We start from the raw sequence: 17021 nt of genomic DNA on the forward strand, positions 1-17021 counted from the left end.
CCTTTTCTCCATCAACCTTGTTAAATAGGTTAAATATTTATGGTCATATTCAGTTTCATACAAATAAGTTACATTTACACTGAATAATGTATATGCTGAAAAAGATGTAACAATATTGACAAACTTTGTTATACAGTTGACCAGGGGTGTCAAACTCATTCCATGGAGGGCCTAGTGTCTGTGAGTTTTTGGTTTTTCCTTTCAATTATGACATAGAGAACCAGGTGAGGGGAGTTCATTACTAATGAATAACCTTAATTAATCAAGTACAAGGGAGGAGCGAAAACCCGCAGACACTCTGCCCTCTGTGGAATGAGTTTGACATGTGTGCAGTAGACCAGGGGTGTCATTTAAGTGTTATGCTACTTCAGTTGTTTTGTTCAGGATGGTTTCTCTCTCTTAGTTCTGTTGTTGTCATGCACTGATGAAAAGCAGTAGGGTTCTTCTCAGAACATTCGGAAGCCTCAAACACATGTCATCATTACATCAAGGCATATGCCCTATGTGTGTTTAGCAGGCGCTGTTGGCAATGGAAAAACGCTATTAGGAGATTGCGGGTTGAAGAAGTTTGCCAACATCAATCATATTTCAAACAGAACTGAAAAGCCCGGCCGACAGAATTGCTGTTCAAATGCAGCAGGCCATGCTAGACGCTCAAACCACAAGTGCATCTGATATGATCCCAGGAGCTGAACACAGGCATAACCGCTGATTGATACCACCAAGTGAAGGGACTCAGGGGTAAAGAGAAAGAGAACGATAGATGGAAGGAAAGAATGAGTGAGGGAGGGAGGAGGGAAAAGCCAAACAACCAGTGCTACAAGGGATATAAAATAGCAATAAAATGAAGTGGGGAGTTGCTCTGCTCAAAAGAGCCGATTTAAATAAGCCAGAACAAATAAACCTTGGTGGACACATTTCCCCCAGTGTTGCAGCAAGGTCTGGCCTGGCAGAGAGAAGGGGTTGTTTGGGGGCAGCAGCTTTGATGGAGATGGACAATTAGTGACCTCCCCTGTCTCATTCTTGGTAGGAGATGATGAGCGATAAGGGCTTCCTTAGCAGGTTATGAGGGCACAGGTACAGTGGGTAACCTGGCTGTACCCCTGTACATAGTATCACTTCCCTTCCTCTTCCTGGGGAGATCAGGTCGATCCACTGAGGTGAACATGGGCCTTCGAATCCAATGGATAATGGGCCAATGCATTACCATCTCCGCAGCCGGGCAAACAGCTACAGTTTGGGTGAGTAAATGAAATGTAAAGCAATGTGAACAGGCTAGACCTTATATTCAGCAACTCTGCCTTCAGCAGGCCCCTCTGACAATACTGCTGGGTTCAAGCGTTGTTGGGATGTTGGCTGTTACTGCAGAAAGGTAGCCATAATTGGAAACACAGTAGGAATCTGATAAACTTAAGAGGCTGGAAACAGAGATGTCAATCCCTGTTGATTATGATTTCCCCTTTCTTGTTAAAACCAATTAAATGGCAAGGCTCATAAAGAGTAAGGCATTTTTTTGGTGGGTGTTGTTATTAGACAATGCGAGTAACAAGTGTGACTCCCAAGGAACGGCGAGTTAAACAGAAGGCTTTTTGCACCATTTTCCAAGGGCAGTTCCACAGGGAACACATTTACACCTGTTTGCCTCATCTTTCACGATACACCAGTCCCCTGACGCGTGCTTTATTTATACAGTGGGGAAAAAAAGTATTTAGTCAGCCACCAATTGTGCAAGTTCTCCCACTTAAAAAGATGAGAGAGGCCTGTAATTTTCATCATAGGTACACGTCAACTATGACAGACAAATTGAGGGAAAAAAATCCAGAAAATCCCATTGTAGGATTTTTAATGAATTTATTTGCAAATTATGGTGGAAAATAAGTAATTGGTCACCTACAAACAAGCAAGATTTCTGGCTCTCACAGACCTGTAACTTCTTCTTTAAGAGGCTCCTCTGTCCTCCACTCGTTACCTGTATTAATGGCACCTGTTTGAACTTGTTATCAGTATAAAATACACCTGTCCACAACCTCAAACAGTCACACTCCAAACTTCACAATGGCCAAGACCAAAGAGCTGTCAAAGGACACCAAAAACAAAATTGTTGACCTGCACCAGGCTGGGAAGACTGAATCTGCAATAGGTAAGCAGCTTGGTTTGAAGAAATCAACTGTGGGAGCAATTATTAGGAAATGGAAGACATACAAGACCACTGATAATCTCCCTCGATCTGGGGCTCCACGCAAGATCTCACCCCGTGGGGTCAAAATGATCACAAGAACGGTGAGCAAAAATCCCAGAACCACACGGGGGGACCTAGTGAATGACCTGCAGAGAGCTGGGACCAAAGTAACAAAGCCAACCATCAGTAACACACTACGCCGCCAGGGACTCAAATTCTGCAGTGCGAGACATGTCCCCCTGCTTAAGCCAGTACATGTCCAGGCCCGTCTGAAGTGCATTTGGATGATCCAGAAGAGGATTGGGAGAATGTCATATGGTCAGATGAAACCAAAATATAACTTTTTGGTAAAAACTCAACTCGTCATGTTTGGAGGACAAAGAATGCTGAGTTGCATCCAAAGAACACCATACCTACTGTGAAGCATGGGGTTGGAAACATCATGCTTTGGGGCTGTTTTTCTGCAAAGGGACCAGGACGACTGATCCGTGTAAAGGAAAGAATGAATGGGGCCATGTATCGTGAGATTTTGAGTGAAAACCTCCTTCCATCAGCAAGGGCATTGAAGATGAAACGTGGCTGGGTCTTTCAGCATGACAATGATCCCAAACACACCGCCCGGGCAACGAAGGAGTGGCTTCGTAAGAAGCATTTCAAGGTCCTGGAGTGGCCTAGCCAGTCTCCAGATCTCAACCCCATAGAAAATCTTTGGAGGGAGTTGAAAGTCTGTGTTGCCCAGCGACAACCCCAAAACATCACTGCTCTAGAGGAGATCTGCATGGAGGAATGGGCCAAAATACCAGCAACAGTGTGTGAAAACCTTGTGAAGACTTACAGAAAACGTTTCACCTGTGTCATTGCCAACAAAGGGTATATAACAAAGTATTGAGAAACTTTTGTTATTGACCAAATACTTATTTTCCACCATCATATGCCAATAAATTCATTAAAAATCCTACAATGTGATTTTCTGGATTTTTTTTTCTCATTTTGTCTGTCATAGTTGACGTGTACCTATGATGAAAATTACAGGCCTCTCTCATCTTTTTAAGTGGTAGAACTTGCACAATTGGTGGCTGACTAAATACTTTTTTTCCCCACTGTAACTCCCAGAGGAATCCGCTATATCATGCCTTTCCAAGCTGCCAGCGGGAACGCGGAGCATACCTATAGAACCCGACTGTTACATGAAAGAGGAAGAATTTGAATTAGAAAAAGACACTGAAAATAAATGTAAAGCAGAGGTATGGCTAATGTGCCTATACTTCCTAGGCCCTATAAAATGCAAATAAAGGAAACCTTAAAAACTATAAGAATGTAGATTAAAGAGAAGAGAATATGCTAATTAAAAGCAAATGGAATACAGTATAAATACTGCATAATACTGTATTAATAAGCAGTGTTATATTGTTTGCAGGATTTGGATTCCTTCTTTGTCTGAGGTGGAAATGGATAGGAATTACACTTCTGAAAGAACAGTGAAGTACAGCACACAAAAGATACTATTAATTATTGCTGGTGTTAATTAGTAATCATGTTTCTCTACCGGAACGCTATGGTTTCCTCGTTTGCGTGTTATGTTCTTGTGATCTCTTCCTCCCTTGCTGATGCCATGTTAAAAACAAAGCAAAAACACCTATACTCTTACTTTCCCTCCCTCCCTCCCTCCCTCCCTCCCTCCCTCCCTGTGGTTGTTTTCAGGTGTTGCTGAAGCGTAGAGACACTGCGGAAGAAGAGACAGTAAGTGAATCCCAAACTACCCCCTCGCCCCTACCCCCTTGCTCTGAAGGCCATCCGTTGTCATGTGTTGCTGACGAAACTCAGAGGTTGACTTCCAGAGAGTTGCGAGGGGATCAATAAACCCATCAACTTAAGGACACACTCCTGACTTGAATGATGCAATTCATGTTCCACTTTTAAATATGAACATGGAAATCAAATTAACAAATACCCCCCCTGCTGTTTGAAAATATATAAACCTCAGAAACAGTTAAACATTTAATTTGGGAGGTATTTCATCTGTTGCCTGTGTAAAGTCTGGAAATCAGACAAACAAATGCACGTGGCATATCATTAGGCACACCTCTCCATTATTTTGTATGAAATTCCGCAAACTCCAAACATATTGCAGTGCGTGTCGGGATAGCACTTGGCTCTGATGCATGCAACTTTGCTGGCTAAGTCAAAGTGGCTAGCTGAGGGTCTAATTAGCCCCTATGCCCTCGATAATTTTCACTCCCTCAGCTTTGGGACACTTGTGCAAATGGTGGAGGTGCGGGTAAACGCACAAATGGAGGGCCGAGGGGGAAGGGGGGGTGATTTGGGATTCAGCCTGTGTCTTGTCGTCTCTCCTGCAGAGAGAGCAGTGACATGGCTCTCGGCCTTTACCCTTTGCTTCATTAAGCCCAGCTAAATCTGCTCCCTTGTTCCCACTGTTATTCTCTTCATCTGTATTGTGCCAACAAATCACATCCCAGCTTAGGGGATACATTGCTGTTTATTTCATAGAGTTTTGTTATGCAGTCTTGAGGGGAGAGGAGAAGGAGCGAAGCGGAAAGGAGGAGAGGAGAGGAAAGGAGGAGGGGAGAGGAGGAGAGAAGGAGCATATAGGAGAGGAGAGATGCCAACAGTCTGGCTTGTGTCCTGACAGACAGTGAGGAGACATAAGGGCTGGTGGGGTAGTCATCAGGATTGGGGTCAATTCCACAAATGAATTTCTAATTCAATTCTCTCTCCCTGTAAATTCCATTTAATTAAATTCAAATTCCAGGTCAGTCTTTGAATTCAGAGATAATTAATCTTAGGTAAATTACAAGAATTCAATTCCCAATTCAATATTATCCCGAACAATTCCACAAATTCCCATTTGAATTCAATTCCCTCAGGCTTTCAGGCTAATCATGTTACTGTTCAGATTGCATAGCTATGCTGGAAATATAGGAATACAGGTTGAAATGACTAAAAACAAATTCTACCGTAAATAGTTTATACTATGTGCATTCATTCCATTAACTGGGAAATGTACAAATATTGAACATGTAATATTGAGTCCAAACATTCTAATTAAATTCCAATTCCATGACTTTAATTAAACGTAAATTATCCACTTCATGAGTGAATTCAATAATTGTCATCACACCCACCAACTCAGAGAGAGAAGAGCTGTGATTCCAGTTCTGTATGACAGGTCTTTCAGTTGACCCCTATTAGAAGAGTGTGTACACATTACATGCACACGTCAGAGAGCTGGAAAACACTGGCATTGTCATGGGAGGAATACACCACCAGCCCCCACACCACCATACACCCTCTCCCTCAAAACAAAAATGTGCTTTCCTTCAGCTTGTGTTATTCAACAGCAAGTTAGGTAGTCTGGATGTGGATCTCAGAAACAAACTGACCGGGAGAAGATAAACTCCCAGAGCTTCCTTCACTGGGTCTCCCTTTGGAGGAGAATCTACTGGACTGGAAAAGGCAGGGCCAAGTCGAGTGTGACTGTCCTCAGTTCACTCAAACACATACATACAAACACACAAAGATATATGCAAATGCATACATACACAGAGAAATGAGATCACATAAATACCACCTTTGTACTTTTCTTGCAATAACTCACATTGTGTGGGAGTCATTTTCATCACGTGCACACACACACACACACACAAATACACACACACACACACACACACACACACACACACACACACACACACACACACACACACACCGAAAGCCACTCAACTAATACAAAAAATCCCTACTGTATCTCCAGCTTCTACACCCTGACACACAAACACAGTGCAGAAGCAACAGCAGCGGAACCACTAATTGGCTCAGAGAGATTTCAACACATAACCATCCACAGCCGGATTGTTCAAAGACATACGAAAAGGGGGATGGTTTTAACAATAATCAACATTTCACAGAGACAAATTGTTTCCTAAAGTGTCTGGAAATGAAAGCCACTTGGTTTCCCACAGCCGGAGTGGCCAAATGAAGTGTGTGTGTGTAGATGCATTAGTAAAGGAGTGGAGAGAAATGAGGCCTAATGGGGCCTGCTTACCTTTGGTCCTAGAGGAAAAGCTGAGGGAGAGCTGGGCAAAGAGGTCTTGGTTCTCAAACTTCTCCTCTTTGACTTTGATCCAGAAGCAATTCTCTGCCATTTCCTGAGGTACTATCTGCAACAACACAACAAGGATTCATTTACATTTACATTTTAGTCATTTAGCAGACGCTCTTATCCAGAGCGACTTACAGTTAGTGAGTGCATACATTATTTTTATTTTTTTCATACTGGCCCCCCGTGGGAAACGAACCCACAACCCTGGCATTGCAAACACCATGCTCTACCAACTGAGCTACATCCCTGCCGGCCATTCCCTCCCCTACCCTGGACGACGCTGGGCCAATTGTGCGCCGCCCCATGTGTCTCCCGGTCGCGGCCAGCTACGACAGAGCCTGGATTCGAACCAGGATCTCTAGTGGCACAGCTAGCACTGCGATGCAGTGCCTTAGACCACTGCGCCACTCGGGAGTTAATTTATCGCAAGGAGTAATCAGCGGCTGCCATTCCTTCAACAGCCGGTCTGGCTGCCAATCCACTTAAATGTCACTTCTTCAAACCCCGCTCACCTAGAATGGTGATGCATTTTGTGTGTGTGTGTGTGTGTGTGTGTGTGTGTGTGTGTGTGTGTGTGTGTCTGTATGTGCACATTGGTGATCACCCGTCATGTTGCACATTGCACTGCATTGATATCCCCTCATTTAGTGTCAAACACAGCACAAACCAAAGAAAATGCATGGCTTAAAATAACTAGTATAAATCATAAAATGTATCAGTTTCGCTCAAGGTTGAGAGGTTTGAAAACTTTGCAGCATGAAATTTAAGAGAGTTGATGAAGAAGCTATTACTTAAATACTGGAAGTCAAATGATACTCCAACATTAAGAGAATGGAAGAATCAAATGATTTCTTATTTAAATATTGAAAGAAATATGGCTACAGACAGAAACAACATCACACAATTTGAAATGACAATTTGAAATAATTTTGGATAGAGTCTTATAAGTATTAGAAACAACATTGGGTGTGGATACGGTGGGAACATGTGGGTCTGAGCAAGTGTGACGTCATTAATGTTTGTGGATATGTATGTAACTAGTAAGTTGTTTATTGTTTTTGTCTATGTATGTTTTTAGTTAATTGTACAAAAAAATAAAAATAAAAAAACACTACATGACCAAAAGTATGTGGACACCTGCTTGTAGAACATCTCATTCCAAAATCATGGGCATTAAAATTGAGTAGGTCCCCCCTTTGCTGCTATAACAGCCTCCACTCTTCTGGGAAGGCTTTCCACTAGATGTTGGAATATTGTTGTGGGGACTTGATTCCATTCAGCTACAAGAGTATTAGTGAGGTCGGGCACTGATGTTGTGCGATTAGGCCTGGCTCGCAGTCTGCGTTCTAATTCATCCCAAAATAGTTAGATGGGGTTGAGGTCAGGGCTCTGTGCAGTCCAGTCAAGTTCTTCCAAACTGATCTCGGCAAACCATTTCTGTATGGACCTCGCTTTGAGCACGGGGGCATTGTCCTGCTGAATCAGGAAAGGGCCTTCCCCAAACTGTTGCCACAAAGTTGGAAGCACAAAATTGTCTATAATGTAATTGTATGCTGTAGCGTTAACATTTCCCTTCAATGGAACTAAGGGGCCTAGCCCGAACCATGAAAAACAGCCCCAGACCATTATTCCTCCTTCACCAAACTTTACAGTTGGCACTATGCATTGGGGCAGGTAGTGTTCTCCTGGCAACTGAGGACAGACAATTGTTCAGCACTTGGTGGTCCCGTACTGTGAACTTGTGTGGCCTGCCACTTCGCAGCTGAGTCATTGTTGCTCCTAGACGTTTTCCACTTCACAATAACAGCACTTATAGTTGATCGGGGCAGCTCTAGCAGGGCAGAAATTTTACCAACGGACTTGTTAGAAAGGTGGCATCCTATGACGGTGCCATGTTGAAAGTCACTGAGATCTTCAGTAAGGCCATTCTACTGCCAATGTTTGGGCTCGATTTGATACACCTGACAGCAATGGGTATGGCCGAAATAGCCGAATACACATACTTTCATATGTTTATACAGTACCAGTCAAAAGTTTGGACACACCTAGTCATTCAAGGGTTTTTCTTTATTTTTACTATGTTATATAATAACAATAATAGCAATATTGAAGACATCAAACCTAATGAAATAACACATATGGAATCATGCAGTAACCAAAAAAGTGTTAAACAAATCAAAATATATTTTATATTTTAGATTCTTCAAAGTAGCCAACCTTTGCCTTGATGACAGCTTTGCACACTCTTGGCATTATCTCAACCAGCTTCATGAGGTAGTCACCTGGAATGCATTTCAATTAACAGGTGTGCCATATTAAAAGTACATTTGTGAAATGTCTTTCCTTCTTAATGTGTTTGAGCCAATCAGTTGTGTTGTGACAAGGTAGGGGTGGTATACAGAAGACAGCCCTATTTGGTAAAAGACCAAGTCCATATTATGGCAAGAACAGCTCAAATAAGCAAAGAGAAATGACAGTCCATCATTACTTTAAGACATGAAGGTCAGTCAATATGGACAATTTTAAGAACTCGTAAAGTTTCTTCAAGTGCAGTCACAAACATCATCAAGCGCTATGACGCCACTGGCTCTCATGAGTACCGCCACAGGAAAGGAAGACCCACAGTTACCTCTGCTCAGAGGATAAGTTCATTAGAGTTAACTGCACCTCAGATTGCAGCCCAAATAAATGTTTCACAGAGTTAAAGTCACAGACACATCTCAACATCAACTGTTCTGAGGAGACTGTGTGAACCAGGCCTTCATGGACAAATTGCTGCAAAGAAACCACTACAAAAGGACACCAATAAGAAGAAGAGAATTGCTTGGGCCAAGAAACATGAGTAATTGATTTGTTTAACACTTTTTTGGTTACTACATGATTCCATATGTGTTATTTCATAGTTTTGATGTCTTCACTATTATTCTACAATGTATAAAATAGTAAAAATAAAGAAAAACCCTTGAATGAGTAGGTGTGTCCAAACTTTTGACTGGTACTGTATATAAACATCTAGATAGTTGGGAACAGATGTTTGATGTCCCAATAATATGGTGTTGGGTTTATAAACTGATATACAAAACAACAATTGATGCATCAATCTGTTCTATTCAATGGACCTTTAAGTCATAATGTATGTGTTCAGATGGACCTACACACAGTACTCTTAGTAGATCTGAAAAACCACGATCAATCAATGGGAAATATGATTACACTCCTAGGTAAAATATTTATTTGTAGCGCAATCTTGGTACAAATTGTACAAATAGGCAGGTTCCATATATTTAGTTTCGGCACTGAGCAAATTTCTGGTCTGCTGAGCGCAAACTTGAACGTTGTGAAAATGATGTGCAACTGTTACTGTGAACACTGTGGCTGTACCCGCTTTAAGTTACAGTTTTAACCGTGGCCAAGTAGGCTGCTGTGGCTATTTGATCATACATCAAAAACAATGGAAAGAAATACATCCCATAACATTTTAACATGGAAATAGCTGTTATATCATTCAGCCTACAGTAGCAGCAAATATGTGGTGTTCAAAGTATGCCTACATTCCATGAGACTTGCAGGGCTTGACATTAACCTGTTTATCAACTTGTCCTTCAGACAAGGAGGTTACTGAAGATGTTGTGTGGTCTGATGAAAGAAATCACTTTACAAAATGAAATGCATTATTATTCCCATAACATTATTATTGAGAATCAGACAAATTATGCTACCCTCTGCCTATTGGCTACTTAGCTTATTCAAGACTGTCTCAAAATACAACACTGCCCCTTTAAGAAATAAAAATGTGATTTACCTGACTAGCTTTCCAAAGATTACTAGAAATGCACACATTTTGTGCTCTTGTAGGAAGCAACCACTTCCCCATTGTTGACTAGAAATGAGCTATAACTGGGCTAATCACTCACTAACTAGCAAAAAAATATGAACAAATGTGCACAGGTGGCTACATGCAGCTCTCGCTTTGATCTCAAAACAAGCATATCTACTCGTGACCGCTCATGCTGTAAACACAGTCCAGTTCAAAGTGAATGGCACAGATCCATATATGGCAATGGATATTTGCATATACGCCTACAGCAGCTCTGATTGTTCAAGACCCGTTTAAGACATCACAGTAAAATAGAAGGATATATTGCAAAAGGAAATAGTAAAATGGTAGTGTACTGGGAAATATGGGTTAGTCTGTGGACATCTGAGGGTTGGAATTAAGATTAGAATGTAATGTATATGTGAGGGAAAATAGCTGACCCACTCCAATTTGCATACCGCCCGAACATATTCACAGATGATGCAATATCTATTGCACTCCACACTGCCCTTTCCCACCTGGACAAGAGGAACACCTACGTGAGAATGCTATTCATTGACTACAGCTCAGCATTCAACACCATAGTGCCCTCAAAGCTCATCACTAAGCTAAGGATCCTGGGACTAAACACCTCCCTCTGCAACTGGATCCTGGACTTCCTGATGGGCCGCCCCCAGGTGGTAAGGGTAGGTAACAACACATCTGCCACACTGATCCTCAACACGGGGGCCCCTCAGGGGTGCGTGCTTCTACCCCCAAGCCATAAGACTCCTAAACAGCTAATCATGGCTACCCTGACTATTTGCACATTATTATAATAATGTGCTAAGCTAAAGGACAGATTTACCATACACAGGGCTATTGCAACAAACCCTGAGGCTACGGCTAAGGACACAAATGTGTACAAGATGTCCCACTACAACCCTCGACAGAACCATCAAACAGGCAAAAGGACAAGGTGGAATCCTGTGGCAGGGGCTACAGTCCATTACGGATTACAAAGGTAGACCTAGCCATGATCTATCCAATGATGTGTATGTACTGTGCACGAGGGCCCTCGCCATCCCAGAAGGCTGGGTGATCTTGCACTCTGAGGCCGACGTGAGTAAGGTTTTTAATCTGGTCAACACTTGCAAGACCTCGGGGCCCGATGGTATTCCAGGGTGCGTTCTCAGAGCATGTGCAGACCAGCTGGCAGGGATCTTCACTGTCATTTTTCAACCTCTCCTTGTCCCAGTCTGTAATCCCCACATGTCTCAAGCCGACCACCATCATTCCTGTTCCCAAGAACTCTAAGGCTACCTGCAACAATGACTACCACCCTGTAGCACTAATATATGTAATCATGAAGTGCTTTGAAAGGCATGGAACATCACCTCTATCATCCCAGACACACACCTGGCTGTGTAGTGCCAGGACAACAACCTCTCCCTCAACATCAGCAAGACAAAGGAGTTGTTGTGGACTACAGGAAACAGGGGCAGGTGTACACCCCCATCCACATCGACGGGGCCACAGTGGAGAGGGTCAAGAGCTTCAAGTTTCTTGGTGTCCACACCACTGAGGACTTAACGTGGTCCTCTCTCAACAGCACAGTCGTGAAGAAGGCACGGCAACGCCTCTTCTCCCTCAGGAGGCTGAAACTATTTGGCATGGCCTCTCAGATCCTTAGGAACTTTTACAGCTGCAACATTGAGAGCATCCTGACTGGTTTTATCACTATATGGCACGGCAACTGGCCCATCACAACGTTGGAGTCGAGTTCCCAGCCATCCAGGATGTACATGCCAGGTGGTGTCTGAGAAAGGTCTGAAAAATTGCCAAAGACTCCAGCCCCCCGAGACGGTTCTCCATGCTCCCATCCGGCAGGCAGTACCGGTGCATCAAGGCTCAGACAAACAGACTCCTAAACAGGTTCTATCCCCTGGACATAAGACTGTTATATAGCTAACAACTACTGCTCTCCCTCTCCCACAGACTATACACACTGACTATATGCCCATCCACGTCTCTACCCACACAGACACAACCTACGCTGCTGTTAAAATGATTATTGATTAGATGTATTATTCCATTACGCTGCTGGCCATTGGTTATTGATTGCTGTTACCATTAGTATTTATCCTGCTACAGGTCATTATTACGCCTGTTTACATGTATATATTACCATGACTATATTACCACGCATTTATACATTCCTAATACCAGTACCTTTTTAGCCTTGTTTACATGTATAAACCCACCTCAAACACTCCAGTACCCCTGCACATTGAATAAGTGTCACGGTTTCGGCCGAGGCTGCTCCTTCTCCTTGTTCGGGCAGGCTTCGGCGGTCGTCGTCTCCGGAGTACTAGCTGCCACCGTTCGATGTTGCGATGTTTGTTTGGTTTGGTCTGTTTTGTTACACCTGTTCCTTGTTAGTGTTAATTATGTGTCCTATAAGTTCTCTTGGGTTTTGTTATGTGTTGTGTGTAACTGTTCTTGTCAACTTGGGATGCTAGTTCATCTCTCTGTCGGTAGTGTTGTAAAGAGAGTTCCGCACAGTGTGCACTTTTTGTTTTGTACATTTACCGGTGTGCGTAAAGTTCGCTTGCCTGCCGGGTTGTATTTAGCCGTGTTGGCTTGTTCTTTTGTTGTCTTCACTAAAGACGTTAGTACGAAGCCTCTGTGTGTCCTGCGCTTGATTCCACACCACATCTACGCTCAACCTTGACAATAAGGTCCTGGCAATGACCTGTATATGCTAGCAATTTCAAACACCTTCCTACTGTTAATGTCTCACAATAGTTATAAAAGGTCAAGCACGAGAGGTGAGAAGAAATTGTAACATTGTTTAGGCCTATTAAATAATTTAAGCTACATTTTATCACCGACCCGTAGGCATTCTAACTGCCAATTAATTAATTGTGTTGGATAAGCTAACCCAACACAATATGTTCAGTTTACCAACATAATAATAGTTAATAATACAACTACCAATAATAATAATCCTACAATATTATGCTGAGATATTGTGAAAATGTATTATGTATTAGCCATTGATATGAAAACTATTGAGCAGTATTGATAGTGACATTGAGAAAATTGAAAGTTGTAAAAAAAATGTAAATGAAATGCTCAGGTGCATCCTGTTTCCATTGATCATCCTTGAGATGTTTCTACAACTTCATTGGTGTCCATCTGTGGTAAATGTATTGATTGGACATGATTTGTAAAGGCACACACCTGTCTGTATAAGGTCCCACAGTTGACAGTGCATGTCAGAGAAAAAAACAAGCCATGAGGTCGAATGAACTGTCCGTAGAGCTCCGAGACAGGATTGTGTCAAGGCACATATCTGGGGGAGGGTACAAAAAAATTTCTGCAGCATTGAAGGTCCCCAAGAACACAGTGGCCTCCATCATTCTTAAATGGAAGAAATTTGGAACCACCAAGACTCTTCCCTGAGCAATCGGAGTAGAAGGGACGTCGTCAGGGAGGTGACCCAATGGTCACTCTTTCAGAGCTGCAGTTCCTCTGTGGAGATGGGAGAATCTTCCAGAAGGACATCCATCTCTGCAGCACTCCACCAAATCAGGCCTTTATGGTAGAGTGGCCAAACAGACTTTTACTCCTCAGTAAAAGGCACATGACAGCATGTTTAGAGTTTGCCAAAAGGCACCTAAAGGACTCTCAGACCATGAGAAACAATAGTATCTTGTCTGATGAAACCAAGATTGAACTCTTTGGCATGAATGCCAAGTGTCATGTCTGGAGGAAACCTGGAACCATCCCTACGGTGAAACACTGTGGTGGCAGCATCATGCTGTGGGGATGTTTTTCAGTGGCAGGGACTGAGAGACTAGTCAGGATTGAGGGAAAGAGGAACGGAGCAAAGTACAGAGAGATTATTGATGAAAACCTGCTCCAGAGAGCTCAGGACCTCAGACTGGGGTGAAGGTTCACCTTACAACAGGACAACGACCCTAAGCACACACCCAAGACAACGCAGGAGTGGCTTTATGACAAGTCTCTGAATGTCCTTGAGTGGCCCAGGCAGAGCCCAGACTTGAGAACCAGATCGAACATCTCTGGAGAGACCTGAAAATAAATGTGCAAACAAAATAAAATAAAATATTATTTGTCACGTGCCAAATACAACAGGTGTAGACCTTACAGTGAAATGCTTACTTACAAGCCCTTAACCAACAATGCCGTTTTTTGGAAGAATACCAAAAAACAAAAAACAAACAAAAAGTTACAAATAATTAAAGACCAGCAGTAAAATAACAATAGTGAGGCTATATACAGGGAGTCCCGGTACCGAGTCAATGTGCGGGGGCACCGGTTAGTCGAGGTAATTGAGGTAGTATGTACATGTAGGGAGAGTTATTAAAGTGACTATGCATGGATAATAAACAGAGAGTAACAGCAGCATAAAATAGTCTGGGTAGCCATTTGATTAGATGTTCAGGAGTCTTATGGCTTGGGGGTAGAAGCTATTTAGAAGCCTCTTGGACCTAGACTTGGCGCTCCGCTACCGCTTGCCGTGCGGTAGCAGAGAGAACAGTCTATGACTACGGTGGCTGGAGTCTTTGACAACTTTTAGGGCCTTCCTCTGACAAAGCCTGGTATAGAGGTCCTGGATGGCAGAAAGCTTGGCCCCAGTGATGTACTGGGCCGTACGCACTACCCTCTGTAGTGCCTTGCGGTTGGAGGCCGAGCAGTTGCCATACCAGGCAGTGATGCAACCAGTAAGGATACTCTCGATGGTGCAGCTGTAGAACATTTTGAGGATCTGAGGACCCATGCAAAATATGTTCAGTCTCCTTAGGGGGAATACGTTTTGTTGTGCCCTCTTCACGACTGTCTTGGTGTGCTTGGACCATGTTAGTTTGTTGGTGATGTGGACACCAAGGAACTTGAAGCTCTCAACCTGCTCCACTACAGCCTTGTCGATGAGAATGGGGGTGTGCTAGGTCATCTTATTTTTCATGTAGTCCACAATTGTCTCCTTTGTCTTGATCACGTTGTGTGGCACCACACGGCCAGGTCTCTGACCTCCTCCCTATAGGCTATCTCGTTGTTGTCGGTGATCAGGCATAACACTGTTGTGTCATCGGCAAACTTAATGATGGTGTTGGAGTCTGGGTGAACAGGGAGTACAGGAGGGAACTGAGCACGCACACCTGAGGGGCCCCCGTGTTGAGGATCAGCGTGGCAGATGTGTTGTTACCTACCATTACCACCTGAGGGTGGCCCGTCAGGAGTGCTACGGGTCGGTAGTCATTTAGGCAGGTTACCTTAGTGTTCTTGGGCACAGGGACTATGGTGGTCTGCTTGAAAATGTTTGGTATTGCAGACTCAGACAGGGAGATGTCAGTGAAGACACTTGCCAGTTGGTCAGCGCATGCTCGGAGTACACATCCTGGTAATCCATCTGGCACTGTGGCCTTGTGAATGTTGACCTGTTTAAAGGTCTTACTCACATCGGCTATGAAGAGCGTGATCACACAGTCGTCCGGAACAGCTGATGCTCTCATGCATGTTTCAATGTTACTTGCCTCGAGCATAGAAGTAATTTAGCTCGTCTGGTAGGCTCGTGTCACTGGGCAGCTCGAGGCTGTGCTTCCCTTTGTAGTCTGTAATAGTTTGCAAGCCCTGCCACATCAGACGAATGTCAGAGCCGGTGTAGTACGATTTGATTTTAGTCCTGTATTGACGCTTTGCCTGTTTGATGGTTCGTCGGAGGGCATAGCGTGATTTCTTATAAGCTTCCGGGTTAGAGTCCCACTTCTTGAAAGTGGCACCTCTACCCTTTAGCTCAATGCGGATGTTGCCTGTAATCCATGGCTTCTGGTTGGGGTATGTACGTACAGTCACCGTGGGGACAACGTCATCGATGCACTTATTGATGAAGCCAGTGACTGATGTGGTGTACTCCTCAATGCCATCGGAAGAATCCCGGAACATATTCCAGTCTGTGCTAGCAAAACAGTCGCAGCAATGCTCCCCATCCAACCTGACAGAGCTTGAGAGGATATTTAGAAAATAAATGGGAGAAACTCCCCAAATGCAGGTGTGCCAAGCTTGTAGTGTCATACCCAAGAAGACTTGAGGCTGTAATCGCTGCCGAAGGTACTTCAACAAAGTACTGAGTAAAGGGTCTGAATACTTATGTAAATGTGATATTTCCGGATTTAAAAAAAATAATACATTTGCAAACCTTGTTTTTGCTTTGTCATTATTGGGTATTGTGTGTAGATTGATGAGGAAAACAATATATTTAATCAATTTTAGAATAAGGCTGTAACGTAAGGAAATTTGTAAAAAGTCAAGAGGTTTCCAAATGCACTGTATTTTACATATGTTGTATTCAACTTTATTAATCTAAATACCAATATATTGTCTTTGTGTGGGGCATAAAAAGATAAACAAACCTAAATCACCATAGATTTGTAAGGTTCACAAATGTTTGTGTTAGTTTGTTGTTTACATATATATTTCCCTTCACATCAGCATAGGTACTAGCTCTCACAGTTCATTAAACCACTAGACAGCAAGTGTTATCACCAAGAGGGCCATCTCTTGATTACATAAATGTGACGGTGCAAAATAATTAGATGTGCCTAGAAGACCTCAGCCAAACTTGAGACTTGAAAGCTCTTGTTGACTTCTCCCGAGTAAAATTGAGACGCCTTTCAAATCGGCACACATGCAGAACAAAATGCCCCCTTTGTTTACCTTGGCTCCTACCGTGGCCCGCCGTAACGTACCGTGGCCCCGATGGCGGGCTTCTGTACATACAGAACGACAACAACCCCCTCTTAATGTATTTGCGCTTGATAATTGGCTAGTAATGTGTGTGGCAACGTCCTTCGGAAGTCCATTATGGGTTGCGTTGAGTGCCGCAGACTGTGATGACA

At 43.2% G+C, this 17021-nt stretch overlaps 1 protein-coding gene across 1 annotated transcript in view; it reads right to left on the bottom strand.

The window, feature by feature from the left end:
- The window catches only part of diaph2 (diaphanous-related formin 2), a 643868-nt gene that overhangs the window by 363289 nt on the left and 263558 nt on the right, over positions 1-17021 (bottom strand). The window contains exon 19 of the mRNA XM_084147077.1: positions 6243-6357. Coding sequence (XP_084003203.1) covers positions 6243-6357 — 115 coding nt within the window. The remainder of the gene's footprint in view (positions 1-6242; positions 6358-17021) is intronic.

The sequence above is a fragment of the Coregonus lavaretus genome (assembly GCF_964263955.1).
Source record: "Coregonus lavaretus genome assembly, chromosome: 29".
Taxonomy (NCBI): domain Eukaryota; kingdom Metazoa; phylum Chordata; class Actinopteri; order Salmoniformes; family Salmonidae; genus Coregonus; species Coregonus lavaretus.